The 24,214-nt window shown below is 58.5% G+C and overlaps 3 protein-coding genes across 12 annotated transcripts in view; all 3 read right to left on the reverse strand.

The window, feature by feature from the left end:
* The window catches only part of SLC43A2 (solute carrier family 43 member 2), a 45,971-nt gene extending 40,465 nt beyond the window's left edge, over nucleotides 1–5,506 (reverse strand). The window contains exons 1-2 of one of the 4 annotated variants that reach the window (XM_084862960.1): nucleotides 5,437–5,506; nucleotides 3,268–3,474 (exon numbers count right to left, since the gene is read on the reverse strand). In XM_084862960.1, the coding sequence (XP_084719086.1) occupies nucleotides 3,268–3,427 (160 nt within the window). In that variant the 5' untranslated portion in view covers nucleotides 3,428–3,474; nucleotides 5,437–5,506. Of the gene's footprint in view, nucleotides 1–3,267; nucleotides 4,292–4,357; nucleotides 4,707–5,436 lie in introns of those variants that run through there. The other 3 variants (XM_084862962.1, XM_084862961.1, XM_084862959.1) reach the window with 3 other exon arrangements.
* A 1,238-nt stretch (nucleotides 5,507–6,744) lies between these two features.
* SCARF1 (scavenger receptor class F member 1) lies at nucleotides 6,745–19,375 on the reverse strand. 2 transcript variants are annotated; one of them, XM_084862904.1, is made up of 11 exons: nucleotides 18,918–19,375; nucleotides 18,530–18,591; nucleotides 18,072–18,173; nucleotides 16,178–16,616; nucleotides 14,249–14,467; nucleotides 13,706–13,834; nucleotides 12,619–12,722; nucleotides 12,048–12,171; nucleotides 10,674–10,798; nucleotides 10,448–10,594; nucleotides 6,745–9,796 (listed from the first exon to the last, which is right to left on the reverse strand). In XM_084862904.1, exons 1-11 carry the CDS (start codon nucleotides 19,016–19,018, stop codon nucleotides 8,940–8,942), a joined length of 2,409 nt encoding a protein of 802 aa, XP_084719030.1. In that variant the 5' UTR covers nucleotides 19,019–19,375; the 3' UTR covers nucleotides 6,745–8,939. The 2 variants fall into 2 exon arrangements, with proteins under 2 accessions (XP_084719030.1, XP_084719031.1); XM_084862905.1 differs by lacking the exon at nucleotides 13,706–13,834.
* Nucleotides 19,376–19,454: 79 nt separating this feature from the next.
* RILP (Rab interacting lysosomal protein) lies at nucleotides 19,455–24,113 on the reverse strand. Of its 6 annotated transcripts, none has more exons than XM_084863006.1 (8): nucleotides 23,401–24,107; nucleotides 23,235–23,322; nucleotides 23,053–23,159; nucleotides 22,734–22,967; nucleotides 22,327–22,454; nucleotides 21,804–21,926; nucleotides 20,079–20,162; nucleotides 19,455–19,932 (listed from the first exon to the last, which is right to left on the reverse strand). In XM_084863006.1, exons 1-8 carry the CDS (start codon nucleotides 23,626–23,628, stop codon nucleotides 19,803–19,805), a joined length of 1,122 nt encoding a protein of 373 aa, XP_084719132.1. In that variant the 5' UTR covers nucleotides 23,629–24,107; the 3' UTR covers nucleotides 19,455–19,802. The 6 variants fall into 6 exon arrangements, with proteins under 6 accessions (XP_084719132.1, XP_084719131.1, XP_084719130.1 ...); XM_084863005.1 differs by having other exon boundaries at nucleotides 23,235–23,328; nucleotides 23,401–24,105; XM_084863004.1 differs by having other exon boundaries at nucleotides 23,053–23,322; nucleotides 23,401–24,111.
* Nucleotides 24,114–24,214: the final 101 nt, after the last annotated feature.

The following is a 24,214-nucleotide window of genomic DNA, read 5'->3' on the forward strand; positions in this document are numbered from 1 at the left end:
CTGGCCTGGATCGAGTGGCTCAGTAGTTGAGCATTGACCCAGGAACCAAGAGGTTGCCAGTTCGATTCCTTGTCAGGGCACATGCCCGGGTTGAGGGTTCAATTCCCAGTAAGGGTTTCTGCAGAAAGAAGCCAATGGATGATGTTCCTCTCTCATCAATGTTTCTATCTCTCTATCCCTCTCCCTTCCACTCTCTCTAAAAACCAATAAAAACATTTTTTGTTACTTTTTTTTTTCCTTTTCCAATAAAAACGTTTTTAAAATAATGTTTCCTTATTTTACAGGTCAGATGAAAGAAGAGATGAAACATCCACAGGAAGCACCGGCCCCTAAGCTGCCCCTGCCAAAGCGGGCCACCGAGAGACAGAGAAAACGGAGAGAGGTCAGACGTGGGTGGTTTCAGTGGCCGCCCAGAGGCCAAAAGGACAGGGCACTGGGAAAGCCCCGTGAGTGCTGGGCTGGGAACCCAGTCGGTCTCCTGCCCACACCAGGGGGCCTGGACCGGGGAGGCAGAGCCTAAGTGCCCAGCCCGGGGCCCTGTCATTAATCCCGCCTGTCCAGCAGGCAGGGCAGAAACAGCAACAGAGAAAGGGGCTCTTTCTTCCCTTCTCCCACCTCACCACGCTGGAACCAGCGCTGTGTCTGCGGCCAGATTCTGGCTCAGGTCCCAAGCAAGAGCTCTGAGAACCTTTCAACAGGTTCAGGCAAAGTTCCTTTGGAGGACAAACCAAAGCATCAGTCCTCACAGTAACAAAAAGCTGGCAGATTTGCATCTCAATCAGCTGCAGGCTGGTCCCCCCTTTCGCAAGTCCAATTCAATAAGTGGCTTAAGGGCTCCTCTGCAATGCAGCCGTCCTCCAAGTTTGAAAATGTTAGGCCTCAGCAGAAACCTTGTCTCTGAAGCCTGCAGGCACTCCCAGGCAGGCGTGGCACCGGGATTCCTGCCTGGAAGGCACCGGCTGCTCGGACTCCCGAAGCCCGGAACGGAGAGGCCAGAGAGATAAGCCGTGTGCAATCAGCAGGCCTGCCCGCTGAGGATGCTGAGTCAGTGCGTTTGGAGAGTCAGAGAAACCAGATTCAGAAGCGGGAGCACAGGCATGGGATAAGAAGTTGATGTTCAACCCACATCCTGACCCTTCACCTTCACCTTCACCTTCACTTGGGGTTCGAGGGGGGGGGGGGGGGCAGTGAAGCCTTAAATACTAACTCAGCACTCGGCTGGCACAAGCTCTAGGACTCCGCCCACTTGAAGGAAGTAGCCAAGGCTGAGGCAGGAGTGAAGTGACCAGCCCCAGTGCTGCCAACACCATAAAATAAATTAAATCAGCGGACAACCTCGGAAGAACCCTAGAAGCTGACCTTCTAATACCAAGTGGGTAAAAATGAAATAAATAAATAAAATAGTTTTAATATATCAGTCCTCCAGTGTGAACAAGATGATAAAAGCTTCATCTGTGGAGGATGACGTTTTCTCCTATTTCTTAAACTTTCTGTGCAGCCTGAGCGCGCCCAGGGAGGCAAGCAGGAAGGGTCACGATCCAAAAGGGAGGAGAGAGGGAGGGAGAGGAGGAGCCAAACACTCCAACCTATTCCTTCCAGAGTCATTAATCTCACGCTTCTTGGGCAGAAGAGAAAGCCTGTGTAAGGAACAAGGTCTGAGTGACTTTCCCATCTCCAAGGTTTCTTGCTGACATGGGGAAAGTTCTGCCAAGAACCCTTAGGCTATCAGGAAACATTTCTGAGTGGCTAAAGGCTAAAGGTTCCAAATGATCCACGCTCTGCCCTGCCACTAGCCTGTACCTATCCCCTCCCCCCGCAGGCACACACACTCCCTTTCTCCTGCCCTACGCCGCTCCAGCTCCGCTCCCTAGGAACTGGAGCACTCAGGAAAATCCTGGGAAGATCAGGGAAGAAAGGCGGGGAGGACTCTACATGGAGTTACAGGAACTGGTTCAAAACCTTTCCTTCCCTCAAAGTAAGAGCTCTAGGAAGACAAAGCATGCCGGTGGTGTGGTCAGGGCGTCCAGCTTGGGCTACCTGGGTCCACCAGGGGTCCTCAAACTTTTTAAAGTGGGGGCCAGATCACGGTCCCTCAGAGAGCTGGAAGGCCGGACTATATGAACTACTAATTCCTACTGTAACACCTCGGCTGCGCTCACTGCCCAAAAAACCTGGCGGGCCGGATCAGACTCCTCTGCGGGCCGCATGTGGCCCGCGGGCCGTAGTTTGAAGACCCCTGGTCTAAAGGGTAGCCCTGGCTGATAAAGGCACCGGGGAAAGGCATTACTTCAATTGGGCTGAACTGCTGGAGACAGCAAGAGGGCAGAGGAGAATGTCTCCGATCGAGGTTGTCCAGGAAGTGGTAGGAGGGTAGACATTGGGAGTCACGAGAGTTCCACTGTCGGGCTGGACCTACTGACATCAGCAGTGAGGACCTTCCAACAGGGCTGGGGAGTATGAAGGTAGGAATGGGGGTTTGATTTCTTGTAGACCTGCAACCTCAGCCTGCATCGGGCCACACCAAGGATGTGGCAAAGGGAAAGGACAGACCCAGAGGTATTTTTATAAACACCCCGCGCTGCCCCCGCCCGCCCCCCCCCCCCCCCCGTGGACGCAGAAGACCGTGTGATGCGATGTTCTCACAGCCTGTGAAAGGACATGTCCGCTGGAAAACCATAAAGCAGCAAAAACAGACAAGAAATGGTGTTTGACAAGCCCTTAAAAGACTCCATAACAATCTGACTAAAAAAACACCCTAAATTCTAGATCAATCTTCCACCGGATGGAGGCCAAGCCACTTCCTCTCTCTCTCTCTCTCTCTCTCTCTCTCTCGTTACACCCCGGCCGCTGAGTCCGGAGTTCCCTTTTCTACAGCCAGGGAGAAACATGCTTCATGCCAGGCCAGTGACGGGCCAGGCCCCGGGAGGAGAGGTGCCCGCAACGTCCCCAGGTGTGGGAAGAACACCCTGGACTCAGGGGTTCTGATTCCATTCCGGCCCCTCGCTGTGTGTGTGGCCTCCGGCAGGTCAGACCATCTGTCGGAGCCTCAGTGTTTTCATCCATAAAACGGGGACAACGATAGGCACCCAGGGGAGCTGGCTGAGGATCCAATAAATGGGCCTTTTGCTGGAGGCGCTGCGCAGCAAGGTGGTGCTGCTGGCCAGGTCTGCCCCGCCATCGCACCCGCTCCAACAGCTCCCACTCCAGGAGCCTCCCCGACCGCCCGACCGCCCGACCGACCGCCCGAGCCCGGGGCGCCCGTCTCACCTGGCTCGGTACACAGGTAGGAGTAGAAGCCCTCGGACTTGAGCATGATGAGCAGCGAGCCCCAGCCCAGGAGGACTGCCGAGAAGAGGAGGTTTTCCACCACCGCCGTGCAGGCCATCCACCAGCGGCGCCGGTGGGCAGTGGCCAGGGTGGGCGCCATGACGCGGCGGCGAGGGGGCCCGGCTCCGGCTCCGGCTCTGCAGCCACCTGCGCACACACCTCGGCGTCAGCGCCCGGTCCCGGCCGGTCGGGGAGGCCGAGCTCGGCCGCTGCGGCAGCGCGGAGCTGGCCACCCCTCCGCGGCCCCGGCCGCAGGTGCGCGCAGCCAAGGGGAGCCCCGTCTAGTCCGGACCTGGGCCCCCCACCGCGGGCCCTCGGAGGTGGGAGAGCCGCTCCGGCCGGGCAGGGAGACTTCTCCCCCAGCTCCCTCCGAGGTAAACTGAGGTATGCCGGCAGGAAGGGACTAACGCAAGCCCGGGGACATGCAGTGAGTCCTGGCTCCCGGCATGACTGGCATCGCTCGGGTGTCTGCGGGGGCGGCAGCCTGCGATCCAGACACCTGGGCCGGGGCGCACCTGAGGGCGGCCACTCCCTCGGACCCTGACAGCCGCCCGCCCGCGCGCGCGCGCGCCCGCCCGCAGCGAAGACCCTTCCCCAAAGCCGGTTCTGGCAACCACAAGATCAGCGCATCTAGCTCCTGCGGGCCCGCCCCCCGGCTCGCTGATTGGCCGGCGGCACAGGAACCGCCGCGCCATTGGCCGGGGTCTAGGTCGCTAGGCGCTGCGGCCACGCGAGCCCCGCATGGGAGAAGCGAAGCCGGTTCAAACCGGCGGCGCGGGCCACCTGCGCGACCCCCCACCCTGAGCTGTGTGTGTCCCCTGCAGCCGGCCCGTTCCGACGGGAGCGGATCCCCGTCCCTCCGTTTCCTTGCCCCTCCTAAATTCGTCATGTCTTCTGTCAGCTCCTCAGCCATCCAATCTCTTCCCTCTCATATTTTCACACATCTTCTCCCTAACCACCCCGCCCTACCAGCAAGCCTTCTGCCCCCAGCACCCTCCCCGCGAGGCCCGATTCCCAGGGTCCAGCTCACCCGGCTCCTGCGATCGTGTGTCGGGCCCGCCGGCGCCTTTTCTGTCCCCTTTTATTGCAGCCCTTTTATTAGGACCCCGGGACGAAAACACTGCCGCGCGCTGATTGGCTGAGCGGGCTGGAAACAGGCGGCGGCCAATCAGTAGGCGCCGCCCGCCCGGCCGCAAGCAGAAGCCGGTTCCGGCCGGACTCGGAGACAAACAGGAGGACCGGGGGCGCCCTGGGGAGCCGTGGGCCGAGCCTCTGCTCTGCACCTTAAACGGGAGTCCCAGCTGGGCTAGGCACCCCTGGAGACATTGCCCTGGCGCCCCTCCGGAGCCCCGCCCCGAAACCTTGCCCTGGGTGGAGTCTCGGGCTCGGCCTACCCAGGCCCCCAGATCTCCCCAGCATCACTCCCGATCCCCTCGCTTCACACCCAGCTCCGCTTCTGCACTCCGCTCTCCAGCCCGCTTTAGGGCCCCCCAACTTCCCGAACTCCGCCCTGGACACCAGGCCTCGATGCTTCGGCTCCCGGTGGGTCGCTCCACGGCCGCCGCCCGCACGGCCGCCTCCCAGCGCAACCCATTCTGGTTCCTCCTGCCCCCAGTGTCCCCCACATTCAGCCGATGTTTACCCATTCCGGATCTTCGGGCCCCATGATCCGGTGTGCCTCTTCCTCTTCTCCTGATTCACCGACCCCGCTCCTGGGTGCCATCTGCCCGGTCCCTCGGGGACCCCCAGGTGGGCGTTTGGGGCTTGTCTGTCCCCTGGCACGGTGTCTCCCCTGTTGCCCCATCCAGACTCTCACCCACTCCCTTTGGCCCCTCAGGAACCGTGCCCAAGGTGACTGTCCCATACCCACGGTCTGCTCCACCTCCACCCCTTTCCCGTGTGCCTTCCTCAGGGGCCCTCTTCAGGGCAGCGCCGAGCTGCGGGGACAAATCAGCCTCCGGGAGAAGGTGCGGAGCCGAGAGGGCTCCAGCTCCCGGTCTGGTAGGCGAGCTGGACCTGCCCAGAGCTGCCATGGCAGGGCGATGGAGCCCAGGCGCCGGAATTCCTGCTGCCCATCTTGGTCTCTCCGACCAGAGACACTAGCCTGACCTTAGAGGACCCCTGGGCTTCCCGAAGATTCGGCTCGGTCTCCCCGGCAGGCAGGCTGTGGGAGCTGGCTCATCCCAGGGCTGCGGGAGCCCCAGGAGCCTTCTGTTCCACGTCGCCCGGTCCGAGAGCGCCCCCTGCCGCTGGGAAGCCGCCGCTGGCACCCTCCTTCAGACCATCCTGCCGCTGTAGGCTGGGGGGATCCTTGCTGGTTGCCTGTCCTGTTATCCAGGCTGCAGCACTTTTCATCCACTTATGAGATTGCGACTACCTCTTGACATATGTCAGTCCTTCCCTCCTAGAGCCACCTGCTTGAGGGCCGTCCCCAGGCAGCTGTTCCATACGCATTTCTAAACCGTTCCAAACCCCTCTAAAATAATTTACTTTCTCCAAAAACGGTTCCTCCTGTTTTTTTCACAGCTCATGGCCCCACTAGCTACCGAACTTAGAGACCATGATCCACCCTTTCAACACCTGCTGTTATTTTCCCTCTCCACCCCATCCCTGCCCGCCAATGCAGTCATATTTCCTAATTTGCTTATCTAAGCTCCTAGGACTCCCAACTGCTTCACCCAGCGTCCAATCACAGCCCCTGAAACCCATCTCTCCACCCCACCCCATCCCAGTGAGCTATATGAAATGTAAATCTGACCTTGGGCCCCACCGACACGGCTCAGTGGTTGAGCATCGACCTATGAACTAGGAGGTCATGGTTCAATTCCTAGTCAGTGATTGTGCCCAGGTTGCAGGCTCGATCCTCAGTGTGGGGTGTGCAGGAAGGCAGCAAATTAATGATTCTCATCACTGACTAGTGGCCTGGTACACGGATTTGTGCACATTGAAAGGAAAATAATTAGAAGAAATATTTTAATATTGCCATGTGCCCTTCCTCCCTCAGTGCCGGGCCCTGCCCCCCACCGCCACCACTGGTGGCCATCTGTGGGGTGATCGGTGTGTGATCAGGGCCACTCGCACCCACCTTGGCGTGGCACCGCCTGCTCCCCTGCTCCACCATCCCGCCACTCATCAGGGCCCATCGGGGCTGGCAGTGCCTCCACTATGGCCAGCGCCATGTCACCAATGCCCACCATGTTCTGCACCACCCCTAGTGGTCAGTGCATGCCATAGTGGGCAGTCAAACTCCCAGTTGAATGACTGCCTGAGGGGACAATTCACACATTAGGCTTTTATTATTTATATAAGATGTTTCTCCCTCTCCCTTCCTCTCTGAATCAGTAAAATATATATATATATATATATATATATATATATATATATATATATATATATATATATATATATATATATATATTTTAAATCTGACCTTGGTAAATCTGATCTCTGCTAAAATCAGTCAGAAACTCTACCATTTGTCTTGCAGGATAAAGTTCAAGTTCTCCAACCTGACCCACACAGGCTCCTTCCTCCCACCAGTCTCTCTCTCCCCAGGGAGGCTGGTTGACCTGCCTGGTCCGAGATACTCCAATCGCATGCTGGACCTCAGAGTCCCTTTTTGGACAGCTCCTACAGAAAGCCTTCCCTGACTGCTCCCCAATACTGTCCATTATCTTTGCTCACTAATTTTGTCGTCTATTTTTAATATCTTTGAAATATACAAATCCCTGAGAAAAAGATGAATACCTCAAATGAAATTGGGGAAAGAAAATAACCAGATAATCTATAGGAAAAATAAAAATGAAGATTTGAAAAGGAGCTCAATCTTAGAATAATCATAGAAAATCAGATTTTAATTATACAATTTTCATGATTAAAAAGCAAAAATAAAAATACTTAATCTGATCAAAGCTTTAACCCAGGGGTCTTCAAACTACGGCCCGTGGGCCACATGCGGCCCGCAGAGGAGTCTGATCCGGCCCGCCAGGTTTTTTGGGCAGTGAGCGCAGCCGAGGTGTTACAGTAGGAATTAGTAGTTCATATAGTCCGGCCCTCCAGCTCTCTGAGGGACCGTGATCTGGCCCCCACTTTAAAAAGTTTGAGGACCTTTCCTAAAACTATAGTTCTCAATAAAAGTGATTCTATGAAAGAAAAAAAAATAAAGCTTTGACCTGCTATTACTTTCTTTTTGTTGCCCTAAAATAATGAAATACCATCTTGAACTTATCATATTGGGTGTAAGAAAATAGATACCACCATTATTTGTGAGAGTATAAAGCCATACAACATTTTTGGAGGGCAATTTGGTGTAAATACATAAACATTTAATGTTCTGATTCCATAACACAGCGATTTTGCTTTTTTTCCGGCCCTGGGACCTTTTTCCAGCCTCATAGGGATCTCTTCTACAGAAAAACTTGCACAAATATATTTTTTTTAAAATGGACAAAGTTGAACACTGCATCATTAATAGTCTCAAACAATTAAAAAACCATCAAATCCCTAAATGTAGGGGATGGTTCACATAATCCGTGTCATTTCCACACGATGGGATCCCGTGTAGCCATTTTTTAATAAAAAGAGGTAGCTTTATATTTACTGGCACCAAAAGATACCCAGGATACGTTAAGTAAAAGATTAAACTGCAGAACAGTATGCTCCTTTGTCTTCAAGTGCACAGAAAAACATCGGAAAGGAAGCATCTAAACTTCCATGAGCTTCTCTGAGCACAGGGTCGGGGGTAACCGCTGCTCTTTATTTCCTGACGAGGTCATACACCTGCGTGGGGCAAGAATTCAGAACGAGACCGAAAGACATCCCGTGAAAAGTAAATCTGGCTCCTCCCTGCTCCCCCAGACTCCTCTGGGGAGACGGGAAATCTCATTTTTACTTCATACATGTCCATAATGTTAGTTCTATTTACTTTTAACAAAGAATATTACTTTTTTAAAAAAAAAGTTCAATCGAGTGAGAAAAGTAAAAAGAATATTCACTGAACAAAATATGCAAATTATACAAAAGTTTAAAAAGAAAATAAGCCCTGGCCAGTGTGGCTCAGTTGGAGCATCATCCCTTACACCAAAGGTGGCGGGTTCAATTCCTGGTCAGGGCCCATACCCAGGCTGCGGGTACGAGCACATGGTCGGGGTGCCATGTGGGAGGCAGCCCATCGATGTTTCTTTCTCTCACAACATAATTGTTCGTGGCTGTTTAGGAACCCATCATAAAAAATATTTATTTAACCAGCCTTTTATCATCAAACATGTAGGTTGTTTTCCAGTTCAGAAAAATATTTTGCAAACGAAGGAAAGAATAGCCTGTTGGGGTGAGCCAAGTCCAGGACAACAGAAATAAGTCCCTGCAGCCGTCTCATTCTCTTCCTGACCCCATCCCGTGGGGTCTCCGCCCAGGCCTTCCAGACCTTCCTTGGAAGGCGCCAGGGCCCACAGCCAATGGCCTCTACCTCAGATGTTTCCCCACCGGAGGGCAGAGGTTCTGGTAGGTCTTTCCGGCCCTGGGGCCTTTTTCCAGCACAAAATACAACCTGATGCAGAGGCTGTTCCATGCCTACCCCCCATCTGTAGCCTTCCCACTCCCCAAATTCCCGGTCCTCAGGGCTCCGGGGGCCCAGAGATGGGTGCCACGTTCTCATACTGCGGCTCCTCCTGCTCTTCCTCGTCAGCCAGCTTCTGGGGATCCTGCACTGGGGGGCCCCCGGGGGCCAGCTCCTGGAGCCTCCCTGAGCTCTTGACGCCATCCCTCTGCCCACTGGCCACTTCCTCTGGCCCAGTTCCCGCGGGCTGAGAGGCCCCCGCGGGCTCCTCGTTGGGGGCTGGGCCAGAGCTCGGACTGGCAGAGCCAGGGGCCAGCCCGGATCTGCCCTTGTTCCGACTCAGGGCCCGACGTGGAGGCTTGGGGATGGCACTCTTCACCTTGGGCCCCGCCTGGCCTTTCTGGAAGCTACCAAAACGGCGGAGGACAGCCCGGACCGGGCCCCCGGGCTCCCGGGGTGACCCTGCCAAGGTGTAGATTGTGGTGACGGGGCCCGCGCTCTCCTGGACGCCGCTTTCGATGGCTTCCACGCGCTCGGCCACCGTCCGGCCACTGAGTGGGAGCCGGCGGGGGCCGGCGGCTGAGTCCCTAGGACTGGGCGCCCCGGGAGGGACCTCGTCCCTTTCCGCTTTGTCGGGGCCTGTGGACTCCTCAGCCTCCTGGCTTTCAGGACCGGGCTGGCCGCCCCGGGACAGCCGCTTGGGCTTCCGGAGCAGGTTGGAGAGCTCCCCGGAGCTTTGGCGATTCTGCGGGGCGAACTTGGTGCCTTCGGCAAAGGAGACGGAGGGCCGCTTGGCCCGTGCGAGGCTGGAAGTGCGCGGGATGGCGAATGGCGTGGAGGCATCCTCGGGGGGTGGGAAGGGACCATCCACCGCACTGGCCTCCGGCGACTCTGCTTGGGCCTCAGGGACCATCCCTGGCGGAGGAGACAGGAGAGTTAGGCCGAAGCTGGGCTGGCCACCCCAACCCACGCACTCCCAGGTCAGCATCTTCCGGGAGGCCACGATCACGGGGCAAAGTGGAAGGTGAGGATGCAGAGGCAGGAACAGCAGTGTCAACAGACACCACCACGTCTCCCTTCTCTTCCCGCCTCCCGCCCTTCTTTGACTTAACGTCGCACTCCGTCCATCCAAGCTAAAACCTTCAATGCCTCACAGCCACACCCCTCTCCTCTCTGGACCCTCTTCCCAAAACACCATTCCCACCTCCCCCTAACTTTCACACGGCTAACTCGTGGTTCTGCTAGACTCAACGCCAATGTCACCGACACTGAGACCTCTCCCCTGACCCCAATCTCCTCTGACATAGCTGGATGACAGCTCCTCTGGCGTGTCCCCCGTCCAAGCACATCTCGCTCCATCCTAGAAGGGTTTGGTCACTGCCCACCAGACGGAAAGCTGGGTAAGGATGGGAATCTAGCTTGTCTCCATTATGAACCCCAGCAGAAGACGGAACACTTTATAGGACATAGGGGGTGGTTGTATCGGTAGGACCAAGGGATCAGAAGGATGCCCAGACACCCAAGCAGTATTTAAAGTGGCCCCTGTGGGCGGAGGGGGCGCGCTACCTTCTTTGGGCGGCACGCAGTAGGCGGGGTCCTCGTCCTCCTCTTCGCAGTCGTAGTCGGAAGAGAAGGAGTCGTCCGAGGCCCAGCCGGCGGAGGGCTGCTCGATGAAGCTGTGGTTGAAGGGGACCTCGGGGTCGTGGTGGGAGACTGCAGGGGGCGCCAGGTCAGCACACAGCCCGTGGGAAGCTGTGTCCCGTCCCAGCCCCGCCCCCCAGCGCCCACCTACCTGTCACCCAGGGCAGCTTGTGGCTGCTGAGGGACCTGCAGGGCAGCGCGAAGTCCAGGCTGGTCAGCGCCTCCCACAAGCCCTGGAGCTTCCTCCTGGACACAGCGGCTCCCTCCCTCGCCGGTCTGAGGGCACAGGAGGAGGTCAGTGTGTGAGACCCGCCTGGGGCTGGGTGGGAGCAGGGGAGGAGGGCCCGGCCCATCCAGGCCCTGGGGTTAGAGGGCCTGAGGAAGGGCGACAGAGGGGCTGTGTCCACTTCAGTGGCTCCCTACGGCCACAGAGTCAAGTCCAAACGACTGAGCCCAAGACGTGGGCCTGCCCCAGCGGGCAGCGTGGCTCCAGAGTCCAACAGACCTGGGGCAGCAACTCTGCTCAAACTTCACAACGCTCTGGGCCTCCATTACCTTACCTGTCAACTGGGGACAGCTACAATCTATCAGAGCTTTTTTCAGGACCCCCTACAGCACCAGGCGCCAGGTGGGGTTCCCCAAAAGGCAGCCATGTGCTGTCACCCTCCTAGCTGAGTCCCAGCTCACCCGGCTTTCTGGAAGTGACACCGCCTCCAGGAAGCCTGCCGCTGGCCCCATCTCCATGCTGGAAGTGACCGCTCCATTCCTACCATTTCTCAGACAGCCCTGGCACATGCCCTGGTCCTCCTGGGAGGGGCTTCTTCCCCACCCCGGGCTCTGTGCCCCAGGGGACAGGCCACTGGGCCTGCTCACCCGTGAGTGCCCCCAGCACATGCAGGATGACATGCTCAGGATTAGTGTGCGAACTGTAAGAGAGCACTGGACAGAGTCCCGAGGACAGGCCCAGGCTTTGTGTGGGCGAGTGACCAACCTAGACTCCTTATCGGTGTCCGCTGTGCTGTGCTCCTCCTCCTGCCCCCACATCCCCTGCTCCAGACCCCCAAGATGCGATGAGTCTCCCAGGAGCAGAGAAACGGGAAGAGGTTTTTAAAGGAACAAAGCTGGTGAGGAGCGGCGGTCTGCAGTGGCCGCCACACAAAACCTTCCTCTTCCTTTCTGGGAAAGCCCCGTTCTTCGCTAAACCACTGCCCAGACTTTCATGTCACCCTCCTTTGGGGGGGAGAAGAGAGGAGGTGAGGCCTGGTCTCCCAGCCCAAAGCTGCCTGCTGCTTTCCCGGTCCCCCTCCTCCTCTGGCCCCCGTTAACATACCCTCAGCCTCCCGCTGTGGGTATGAGCTTCCCCAGCCTGCTGCCCCTGCACACGGGACTCCCCCTGAAGGCTTCTGATGGGAGCAAGCGGCTGACCTCATGTCTCCGGGCCACTACCAACGACCCCATCCATTCTGACCTACGTGTGTGACCAGGCCAGCCCTTCCCCACCCCCGAAAGGAAAGCCAGGGTTCACCTGTCCTTGGGGTCCAACCGGGCGGCCCAACAGCACCAGGCACAGCAGCAGGCAATGCCCAGGAGCAGCAGCAGCAGAGGCACAAGGATGCCAGCGATGAGGGTGGCATCCTGGCTGTGAGACCCTGGGGCAGGGGGAAGGGGGAGGGGTGAGCTGTAGTCAAATATTCAGGGCCTTCTCATCTCCCACACATGTCACCCCTCCAGCTGGGGTGCCTCCTCCCCAGTCTTTCTCCTGCGGGTGTCTCTTCTGAGAGACGCAGAGTCTGCTCAGCCTGGGGGCCGCCTGCTGGCCTGTCCTCTTCGGATGGTCCGCGGTCCGCCCCACAAGCCTCGGCCCTCGTCTTCATGCCTGATGCCCTGCCCACCCATTTCCTGGGTGCTAGCCTGGTTTCTCAGGGAGCAGGGACGCTGTCACCTCGTAAGGCGACCCCAGAGCGTCCGCACAGATTCCAGGCAGAAGGAATGTCTCTGATGTGGGCTCAGGCTCCCTGGCCAGGGACGCGCTTCTAGAGCCCATGGGAAGGGCCAGTCTTTCCCGGGTGTACCCTGCACCCTGCTCTCCTCCTTACCCAGCTGGCAGGCCCCGGAGACAGGGTGGCAGGGGCCCTCTGGGCACTCACAGGGCGCAGAGCAGTTGTTTCCATGGAAGCCAGATGGGCACGAGAAGTTGCAGCTGTGGGTGACAAGGAACACCAGGCTGAAGGGTGGGTGAGAAGGGGTGGAGGTGGGCGAGGGTAGAGGAAGGGAGGTTTCTGGGCCCTGGGCCCCAGCCCTGCCAGCAGGCTTCCCTGGATGATGCCTGGGCAGGCTTCTCCTGCCTCAGAGCCACATGCTCAGTGCCGCTGGCAGCCCTGGAGAGAACCCCTCAGCCCCTAAGCCCATCTCCCATGGAAACTACCTCCAAGCTGTCCTCTGCCCCAGCCCTCCCTCGGGCAGAGTCCACTTTTCAGGAGCCTCAGCCCTTACGCACCCAGCACTCATACGAACTAAGCAAGATGCCGATGGCATCAGACACCCTCGGGGGCTGGCAGCCAGCCAGGGCCAGCCCTGCCCCCAACTCTCTGGGCCTTGGATCTCTCCTCTCTGAAATGAGGCCTTTTCCATGTTCTGGATTCTGTCCCAGAGGCGGTAGATCTGACGCTGGAGACATTGACGTGGATTAGGCTTTCCTACCTGAAGACCGTAGGGCAGTGGTCGGCAAACTCATTCGTCCACAGAGCCGAATATCAACAGGACAACAATGGAAATTTCTTCTGAGAGCCACATTTTTTAAACTTAAACTTCTTCTAACGCCACTTCTTCAACATAGACTCGCCCAGGCTGTGGTGTTTTGTGGAAGAGCCACACTCAAGGGGCCAAAGAGCCGCATGTGGCTCTGGAGCCGCAGTTTGCCGACCACGGCCTTAGGGAAACGACAGTGGGGTTTGGAGCCCTACCCCTGGACAGCTTCCCCCTCTGGGCAGGCAGCCAGGCCTTTCCCATAAGCTTCACTCTGAGCCCCGTTTGGAAGATGCAGACCCCATGGCAGGCAGCAGGGCTCCTCCGCTCTGAGGGTGCTGGGTGGGACAGGGAAGGTGGAGACGCTGAGTGGGATAGGGAAGTTAAGGAAACAGCTTGCACGGAGGCCGGACCCAGGCCCCGCCTCTCTGTCCTCACCTGGGTCCCCAGTAGCCAGTGCTGCAGACACATTCCCCGGTCACAGCGTCACAAGCCCCCTGAACACAGGCGGGGCAGGTGGAGCCACAGCCCGCCCCAAAGGTGCCATGTGGGCAGGGGTCTTCACACCTGAGGTGAGGCGAGACTTGAAATGGGGGGCGGGGCAGGCCCGGCCCCCAAAGGGGGCTCTCCCCATCGTCCCCCATGCTTCTAGACTCAGGGACCCAACCGTGGGTCCTCGGCAGGAAGCTCAGGTACAAACAGGGCCCTGAAGCTGGGCCAGACCCAACAGGTGACCGAGCAGAGGTCCCTGGAGGGAGAAGAGGGCAGGAGCCTGAGGGGCAGGGAGCTGGAAGAGAGCCCTGCCCAGGCCTCATCCGCACCCATCTCTATCCCGTCAGGCTTCGCCAGGGGGCGGGCCCCGGGGGGGAGGGGGGCTGTGTGAATGTGTGTTTGGGGAGGGGACGCCTGTCCCTGAGGGAGCAGCTGGGGTGAGGATTCCAAAGGAAGGTCTCCCCCACCCCGAGCAGGCTGGCCCCTTACCTGGGCCCCAGCCAGCCGGGCTCACAGCTCTGACAGTGCCCAGTGTCTGGCTGGCAGGCCTCCCCGTGCTGGCAGCGGGGGCACTGCTGTCCGCAGCTCTCCCCGAAGGTGCCAGACGGGCAGGGCTGGAGGCACTGGGTCCCGTTCCAGCCGGGCTCGCAGGACTTGCAGCTGCCCGTGTCTGCAGCGCACGACTCGTTCTGCGCGCAGTGGCCACAGCTGTGGGAAGAGACGTTCATGGGGCAAAGGGAAGGAGTGCCCGCCCAGGCCTCCAGGGCCCTGGAGGGAGAGCACCCAGGACCCAGCTAACGCACTCAGGCAGGTCTGCGCCTCCGCTTCCCCAGGTTGTTCTCCGAAGACGTTGGATAAATGATCTCTGAAAACTCTGGTAGGACCCCAGCCCCCTCATCTCACCCCCAGCTCCAGCACTCATCCCTCCCTGGGTCCGCAGGTCACCAGTCAGAGCAGCCATTTATTACCCCGACCTCTGCCTCCCTTCTGCCCAGCGTCTCCCCACCCCTCCACCCACACCTCAGGGATGGACCTCAGCAGTTTATCTCCTATCCCATAACATGAAAATGAATAAAAATAAAAGCGTTTAGCCTGGCCTGCAGTGCAGCTCAGTGGTTGAGCATTAACCTATGAACCAGGAGGTCAGGGTTTGATTCCTGATCAGGTTGTGGGCTCGATCCCCAGTGTGGGGCGTGCAGGAGGCAGCTGACCAATGATTCTCTCTCATCATTGATGTTTCTATCTGTATCTCCCTCTTCCTTCCTCTCTGAAATCAATAAAAATATATATTTTTTAAATTGGTTACCTCCCAACACACTGCAACTGAGGCTGCAACCGAGGTATGGTGCCCTTGACCAGAATCGAACCCATGACCCTTCAGTCCTTCAGTCCGAGGGCCGATGCTCTATCCATTGAGCAAATCAGCTACGGCAGGTTTATATTATCTTAATTTCTCATTGATCTGTAAGTTACTTGAAGTTTCTCCCTCAGATACTTATCTGGGATCATATACTTTGGTTAGACTCACTAGTGAGGGGAGAAGGGAGTTCATAAAATCAATAGAGCAAATCCTAACCAGCAGAAAGAAAAAAAAGAGAGAAAAATTTAAAAAATTACAGTATATACATATTATATATTCACATATTGTATATTATGTTATATATAGTAAAGATAAATATGTTGTCTGGTTAAGCTTTTACTTCATATTGTGTATATATATATATATATATATATATACATACACATATATATGGGTGTGTGTGTTATGTGGGTGTAAAACGTGTTATTGTGGGTGGAGTTGGTCAAAGTTTAAAAGTTATTGAGTCAAAGAGACCATGCGATCATTTTGTCATGTGATTCATTCTTTATCTGTTTCTAAGTGTGGCTTGTTACACTAGTATTGTTGTTAACAGTAACCGGATGAAAGGGGTGTGGGAGGCTGGACTCTGGGGCATTGAGGATCTTTTATCCCCCCTTTCATCCCATCCTTGTAGATTAAAAAAAACAAAACACATCTTGCCCTAGCTGGTTTGGCTCAGCGGATAGATTGTCAGCCTGTGGACTGAAGGGTCCGGGTTTGATTCTGTCAAGGGCACATGCCCAGGTTGCGGCTCGATCCCCAGTAGGGGGCAGCCGATGGATGATTCTCTCCCATCCTTGATGAATGTTCCTATCTCTCTCTCAGAGAATCATCCACCGGCTGCCTCCTTCAAGCCCCTCCCTGGGGATGGAGGCAACCCCGATGTGTGAACCGCGGCCTCCTGGTTCATAGGTCGAAGCTCAGTGGCTGGCCGCGCCCCCAGGCCCACCCTAGATTTTTATGGAAGCACCGCACCTCTCCGGTCCTTCACGCTCCCTCCACCTCTTTCACCTTCCCCCCCCCCTCCCACGGCGCAGGCGCCCCGCCCGCCCGCTCACCTGCGGCCGCACTGCGCCCCCCAGCGGCCGGCGGCGCAGGGCAGCCGGCACTCGGGGCCCCACCAGCCGGGCCGGCAGGCGCAGCGGCCGGACTCCTGGGCGCAGGGCGAGCCGAGGCAGTGGCAGCGGAAGCTGCAGCGGCGGCCCCACCAGCCCGCCTGGCACACGCAGTTGCCCGTGGCCGGGTCGCAGCGGGCGGCCACGGGGTTGCACTGGCACCGGTGCTGGCACCGGGCGGACCACCAGCCCGCCTCGCAGTGGCACGCGCCGGTCTCGGGGTCGCAGCGCCCGTGCGGGCCGCACGCGCACTCGAACTCGCAGCGGCCGCCCCAGCGGTCGGCCCGGCAGCGGCACACGCCGGTGTCCGGCGCGCACTGCCCGTGCGGGTGGCAGGCGCAGCTCTCGCGGCAGTCGGGGCCCCAGTACTGGCCCGGGCAGCCTGGGGGCGGAAAGGGGGGGCGGGGAGAGACAGAGGGAAGGTCAGCGGGCTGAGGCCGAGGACAAACGCAGGCTTTGGACCCCCTCCCGGAACAAAGGGAGCTGGGCCCGTCCTCCAAGGGCCGGGAACAGACCCTTGGAACATGCGGCATCATATCCTCCTGGGGCAAAGCTCACTTCCTGCCTCAGACTCTGAACACAAAACTCCTTTGCATTCCCAGCCTCCCAGGGCACACTCCAGAACACACTAAAAATCCTGAGAGGGCCGAAACCGGTTTGGCTGCGTAGTAGAGCGTTGGTCTGTGGACTGAAAGGTCCCGGGTTCGATTCCGGTCAGGGGCATGTACCTTGGTTGCGGGAACATCCCCGGTAGGGGGTGTGCAAGAGGCAGCTGATCTATGTTTCTCTCTCATGGAGGTATCTAACTCTCTATCTTTCTCCCTTCCTCTGTAAAAAAATCAATAAAATATATTAAAAAAAAAAAAAAAAAAAAAAAACTCTTGCCACATCTATAAAAAAAATCAATAGAATATATTTTAAAATAAAAAAATAAAAATCCTGAGAGGGAAAGGGGCTATGCCCGGAGCACACAAAAGTGTGTGTGTGCCGAAACAGGTTTGGCTCAGAGGATAGAGCGTCGGCCTTTGGACTGAAAGGTCCCAGGTTCGATTCCGGTCAAGGGCAGGTACCTTGGTTGCGGGCACATCCCAGTTGGGGGGCATGCAAGAGGCAGCTGATAGATGTTTCTCTCTCATGGATGTTTCTAACTCTCTGTTCCTCTCCCTTCCTCTCTGTAAAAAATCAATAAAAATATATTTTAAAAAATAAAAAAGTGTGTGTGTGTGTGTGTGTGTGTGTGTGTGTGTGTGGCAGGGGTGGGGAGTGTTGAGGCTTCATCCATGCCCCTCCTCCCTCTCACTGGGCTCCTCCTCTGGGCTGACAGCTGGGCCTCGCAGGCCTGGGTGCTGCCAACAAGGGCAGGAGAAGCCCATTTCCTCCGTGGCTCCTCTCCACCGTGATTCCTGACCCCTGGTGGCTGCCCCTGCTGTCCGGTCCCACGCCCTTCTCTTCTGCCAGAGAGGACAGCCGGCCTGGCCAGGACCCTCCTTCCGCCCGCCCCCCCCCCCCCCATGCATGCACAGGGAGACGCGGGGGAGACTGGGAATGCACCCACTTCGCAATTTACAGGAACCACCCGTATCCTTTCCGAGTTGAAGGGTGAAGGGCCCAGACTGAAAGGGTGAGGAGGCTCTGTGGATATGGGCAAACCCCAGATGACTCAGGGCAGCTCCCAGGAGTGTCACTTCCTGTCCCTGGGCCTCGGTTTCCTCCGTGAAGACTGGAGAGGCTCTGGCCCGCTGTTCTAAGATGTCGGTCCTCCCTGCGTCGCCCACCTAGTTCTGCCCAGCAATGTCACCCCCGCGCACACACACCCCCGGCGTGACTTGGGACTCACGGGAGTTGCACTGGGCCCCGAAGAATCCAGGTTTGCACCGACAGAGGCCTGGCTTCACACACACTTCGTTCTCCCGGCAGGCATCGGGCCCCTCGCAGACGGCTGAAACACACCCGCCTCGGTCAGGGGCTTCACCTGGGGACACTCAGCCCCCTCACTGACTCCCAGTTCCCTGCCCCTCAAGAGTAAGGTGACCAGACGTCCCTCTTTTGGAAAGATTCTTTCCAAAAATCGGGACTTTTTTTAAACTTCGCGGGACGCGGGACAAATTGTTAGAAATCGGGACTGTCCCGCCAAAAGCGGGACGTCTGGTCACCTTATCCAGAGCCGTTCCCTCCGGGCTGGGCGTGTGTGCCACAGGATGGACCCTGGCTCTAGGGCTCAGCCCCCCAGAAGGGGAGGAAAGTCGCTGAGCTGTGTCCTCCCTTCTGGGGTGGGGATTGGTCTCGGCCACTCACCAATGGTGCATTCTTGGTCCTTCTGCCTCCAGCCGGGGCAGCACCGGAGCTCAGCTGAGGGGCTGTGGGGCAGAGAGGGGTCAGCCGGAGGGGGGCTAGGAGGTGTCCTGGGTTCAAAGGTGGGGCACTGCCTCTGGCTGAGGTGTGGGAGGCTGCCTCAGCCCCATCAGGCAGGCCTGGCCAAGAGTCACAGCCCACTCTCCCCAACCCTTCCCTCTCCTTCTCTGGCCTTCCCACCATCTGTCCTGACTATCACCACCCTCCAGGCTGTCCCCAAGCCTCCCTCCCTTCAGCCCCATGATCTCTTCCCTCTTTCCCCGCCCCGTGCCTCAGCACCAGCTCAGCTCCTGCTCCCCCCGCTCCCCCCTCAGACTCCCACAAGAGCCACCTGCTGTCCTTGCACACATGCTGCCCGTTAGGGTCCAGCGCAGACCCCCGGGTCCTCGGAGTCCAGAGCAGCAGCAGTGGGAGCAGCAGCCTCAGGCCCATGGCGGCCAGTGCAGTGAGAGGGTTGGAGCTGGCCTGGCCCCCACAGCTCCCAACCCCCTCCGTTTCCTCCCAAGGCCTTTCCTGAGGAAGCCAGGCCCAGGGGGCGGCGGTGGGCGGGCTGCCCCGAAGCACCTCCCTGGGGCTGGGCAGGCACAATCACTAGTGCTGAGTGGGCCTGAAGGGGCTGGTTTCGGTCTGGAGGGGGCAGGAAGACGAAAGAAACTGGAAGTCCCGGGGTATTGGGAACAGGTGCGGGGGTGGGGTTAGGGCGGAGCCATCGTTTTCCATTAGGTCATACTTCCCAGCGGGAGGAGCCTCCCCACCCAGCGACGACCAAGGAGACCCTGTGAGACCACCTCAGCCTGCCCGCACCCCTGGCGAGCAGGGCGGGAAGGGGGGCCGACCACGGACGGACAGACAGACGCGGAACAGTGTGTGGATATCACGGCAGCTCCTTTATTACAGTAGCTGAGGCCATCTGTGCCAGTCTCTGGGAGGTAGGTAGTCAGCTCTCCATTGCTGATGGGGAAACTGAGACTCAGAGAGGAAGCACTTGTATCTGACCCCAGAGGCTTAGCTCAGAGATACCGGGAAGGAAGGCAGGCTGAACTCCCAGTCCTGCCCTGCCTCAGGCCAAGACTGGGAAAGAGCCCGGGGGGGCTGGGCCGGAGGGAGTCCTGTTCCCTTCTGAGGTCACATCCACCCGCAGTCAGACTCCAGGGTCAGGCGCCGGGGCACCTGAGACCCCGGACAAAGGTGTTCAATGAGAGCAAAGCAGGGCCGGTCAGGGGCTGCCCAGGGGCTCCAGGTGGGGTTGCTGTGGGGCCTCCTCTTCGCCCCCTGGCTCGCCGGGAGCTGTGCTGCTGGTCTGAGCTCCATGGGCCTCTGCTCCGCCCCGATAACACAGGCCAAAGCTGGGGGGAGAACCAGAGGCGCTTTGAGCCTGGGTGTCTGAGAGAAGCGTGCTCAGGGCTCAGGACAGCAGGGTGGGCATCGGGGGAGTAGGAAAGGGGATGCTGAAAAGAACAAAGGGGACCCTCTTCCTCTCCCCCCAACATACAAACTCTGTATTCTGGACTCAGGGGGTGGGGGGTGGTCGTCCTTATCGCTGGAGAGCAGGAGCCAGGAGCCATCCTCGTCGTCACTGAGGCAGAGTGGAGAGGAAGAGGAGAGGGTCATCGATCAAGGCCAGGAGGGCCAAGGGGAACGCAGCTATGGTCAGCCTTCTGCGTGGCCCCAGGGACAAGCAGGGGAAAACAAAGCGACTACAGGGTCCCCCAAGCTGGAGGAGACACTGGGGAGATGAAGGACACCTTGAGACTTTCATTTTATAGGCTGATGGGCAGCAGACCTCTGACAAGGCTGCAGCTATAGTCTTCATTATTTATTTTACTTACCAGGTTACCTATTTATTATAAAAGGTTATAGCTCAGTAATAGCCAGATGGAAGAAGCATCCTTTCACCCTGCTGTCCTGAGCTCTGAGTGCACCCTAAGTTTTATTTTATCTAAAAAATATATATTCTATTGGTTTTTTTTACAGAGAGGGATAGAGAGTTAGAAACATCGATGAGAGAGAATCATTGCACACCCCCTACTAGGAATGTGCCCGCAACCAAGGTACATGCCCTTGACCGGAATCGAACCCGGGACCTTACAGTCCGCAGGCCGATGCTCTATCCACTGAGCCAAACCGGTTTCGGCAGCACCCTAAGTTTTACAGGGCGAGGTATGGGGAAGGGGCACAGGGCTTCCACACTCTCTGCAGGCCCGCCATGAGTCTGCATCTCCATGTGGCCACTAGCCCAGGAGCTCTTTGAACCCAGGCCTTTTGGCTTTCTTTCTGTGAAGGTCTCTACAGCTACGGTCTCGCTCCTCTGAGATACAGACAGGACAGGGAACTGAAGAAGGAATGTGGAGAAACAGCATTAGCAGGATTCTTCAGCAGGAGGTGCAGCAAGCATGGCAGTGGGAGCAGTGCGATCCAGAGAGAACGGTGGCAGGCTCAGGGGGTGACCAGGCCAGACCGGCAGGCCCAAGGGTTGACCAAAGCAGAATGGCATGTTCAGCGGGGCAGTCCAGTTAGTAGGCTCAGGCCAGAGTAGCAGACTCTGCCGGGCAGGCTGGGTCAGCAAGCTCAACAGGGTGACCAGATGGGTCAGCAGACTTAGGAGGTGGCTAGGCAGGCTCAGGGGTGACCAAGACAAGACTAGGTCAGATCGGCAGGCCTGAGGAGTGACCAAGGCAGAATGGCAGGCTCAGTAGGGCAGGCTGGACAGCAGGCTCAAGGGGTGACCAGGCCAGTTTAGCAGGTTCAAGAGTGACTAGACTAGCCTGGCCGGATGTGGCTCAGTCGTTGAGTGTCAACCTATGAACCAGGAGGTCATGGTCAGGGAACATGCCTGGGTTGTGGGCTCATTCCCCAGTGAGGGGCGTGCAGGAGGCAGCCGATCGATGATTCTTTCTCATCACTGATGTTTCTCTCTCTCCCTCTCCATTCCCCTCTGAAATCACTAAAAATATATTATAAAAAAAAAAAAAAAAAAGAGTGACTAGACTAGTGTTAGGTTCAAGGAGGTGACAAGGCTGAGATAATAGGTTCAGTCTGAGAAAAAAGGATCAAAAGATGATCAGGCTGGGTCAGCAGGCTAACTACGGTGACCACAATAGGTCAACAGACTTCGGAGGTGGCTGGGCTGGGGTAGAGCATGGCCAGGCTGGGTCATCAGCCTCAACGGAACGAGGGAGGGCGGGCTGGCTCAGTGAGAACAAAGGCAGGGACTCACCTGCTCTCCGCTTCCTCCGGGGTCCCTAGCATCTTCGCCTTGATCTTCTTCCGCTGCTTCCTGACAGCCACCTTCATGGCTTCCAGGAGAAGCCCCGGGACCCTGTGGTCTGCGAGCAGCTCCCTGCAGAGGAGGAGAAAGGGCAGGGGAAAAGTGACGGGGATACCCAAAGTCAGCCTCACCCCAAAGTACCCTTTTTTAAGACACTCTGCCTAATACCCCTCAAACGTTAGCTGAGGTGTCACACCGCCTAGGAATCCTTCTCTGACGGCCGCTGTGGCTGCTGTGACCCTTTGCACCGCCCTCCCCTCCCCTCGTTTGGCTGGAGTTCCAGGAAGGCAGGGGCTGTGTGACTCCCGTCCTCCCCGGGCCCAGCTCAGTGCCTGGCATATGTCACTGTTTTTACACCAGTGAGCCAAAGAATGAGGCAGGTGACCCGAGGCGCAGGAGCAGGTGAGGCTGTAGCCCCTCAGCTGTCCAGCTCCTGCCCGGCTCCTGCCCGGCTCCTGCCCGGCCCCCTCACCGCTGGAAGTAGGCCAGCTCCTCCTTCAGCAGGAACACGTTGGTTTTGAGCTCGTTCCGCTCCTGAAGGATCTGCTTAAGCTCCTCTCGACTGAAGCCGCTCTCCTCTGCGCTGGAGGGACACTGTGCCTGCGTCAGGGAGGCTTGGTCAGAGGGGTGCCCCTCTGCCCCTGGGTCATCACGGTAATTCTAGAGGGCATGCCTGGCAGGGAGACTGGGGAGACAAGGGGCCACCACAACAGATGACAGACCAGTGCTCTAGATGAGGGTGGGACAGAGGCCGCTGGGGGGACATACTTGGGTGCCACCTGCCGACTTCCCATTGCACCTGCTGCGCAGCACAGCACACTTCCCAGCGCCCACCCTTGTGAGGATCGGGGAGGGTCCCTGACCTCAGCGGGCACTCACGGGGTCCTCCGAGGTCCCCGGGCCTCCTGGTCCTGCGGTCGCCAGCTCGGGCTCCTGCCTCTGTGCGTACCCAGGACTCCCGGCCGGGTTCCGTGCCTGATCCTGAGCCAGCTCCACCATCCCTTCCCGCTCGCTCTCGCGGTCCCGTGCGGCCCGCAGCTGGGCTTGCACCGCGGCCAGCTTGTGCCGCAACTCTGCATTCACCAGCAGGAGGCGCTGCAGCTGCTCCTGCAACTGGGGGTGGAGCATGCGGTAGGGCCGGTGGGCGGGCGCCGAGGGAGCTCCGCCCGCCCCGCCCCGCAGCCTCTCCCGCCCTCACCGCCTCGGTCTCCTGGCTGCGCTGCTGCAGGTCCCGGCTGTGCGCCCGGAGTTCGTCCCGCTGCCGGTCGGTCACTTCCTTGAGCTGCCGCAGCAGAGCGCGCTCCTCTGGGGAAGGGTCGTGCTCAGCGGCGGCCCGGGAGGGGTCTCTGGCGGCCCGCCCCCGCCCCGGCCCGCACTCACCCTGCGGCCCGCGGCGCAGCTCTCGGCGGAGGTGCTCGTTCTCCTCCCGCAGCCGCCGCAGCTCCAGCTCGGCCTGCTGCGCCGACACCTGCAGCTGCGAGTCCAGGCTCTCAGGCTTAGGCCCCCGGCCACCCCTTGGGCGGCAGAGGGAGGGGCAGTGACTCACCGAGTCGGGGGCGGGCCCCACGGCAGCCTTTTCCAGGAGCTCCAGCGCGCGCACCACCAGCGGCACCAGTCCCGCCGCCGCCTCGGGCCCGAAGCGGCGCGCCAGCTCCTGCAGCTCGGTGCCCAGGGCCCCCGCTAGATGGTACACGAGCTCTGCGGCCGTCTCAGCCCCCGCGGCCACTCGAGGCCTCCAGCCGTGCTCCCCAGGCGCCGCCCTCCTGGGCTCCATGTCCCCCGAAGGCCAAGGGCTGCGACAGTCACCGCCCCCACCCCTAACTGGGGCAGGAAAAAGCCAAACAGTTCCCGCCCAGGAAGCAGTTTAGGGCAGGAGAGGGTGGGGTGGAAGCCACCGGGGAGGAGCGACTAAAGAAAACAGCCTGGGGGAAGGAGACCGTGTCCTGGCCCCCTGGGCCCTGTCCGGTTCAAGTCCCCAAGGTCACAGGAAGCAGGATAGCCAGCCTCCAGCCAGGCGTCCAGGAGCTGAGGCTCAGGGCTGTAAGTGGTCACTTTGTCAAGCCCTGCCCGGTGCCCAAGCCAGGCTCCACCCCTGTGCTGGAGTCACGGGCCCCACTGGGCCGCCAACCACACAGGGCAAGAGGTGAGGAGTCACTGGCCTTTGCCAGAGAGCCAACTGTCCAGGCATGTGCCTGTGCCCTGACCAGGAGTGACACAAAGCTTAAAGGGCCAGGCAGGCATCCTAACTGCAGAGAACAAGTCACAAGCTCCCAGGCTCAGGAAATGGCAACTGCTCTAAGGGACGATTTGCAAGTATTTTGGAGCAAGATTGGCAAATGTGGTCAGGGTGGTAGGTGTGT

This window comes from Pipistrellus hanaki (genome assembly GCF_964339955.1).
Source record: "Pipistrellus hanaki genome assembly, chromosome: 16".
Classification (NCBI taxonomy): domain Eukaryota; kingdom Metazoa; phylum Chordata; class Mammalia; order Chiroptera; family Vespertilionidae; genus Pipistrellus; species Pipistrellus hanaki.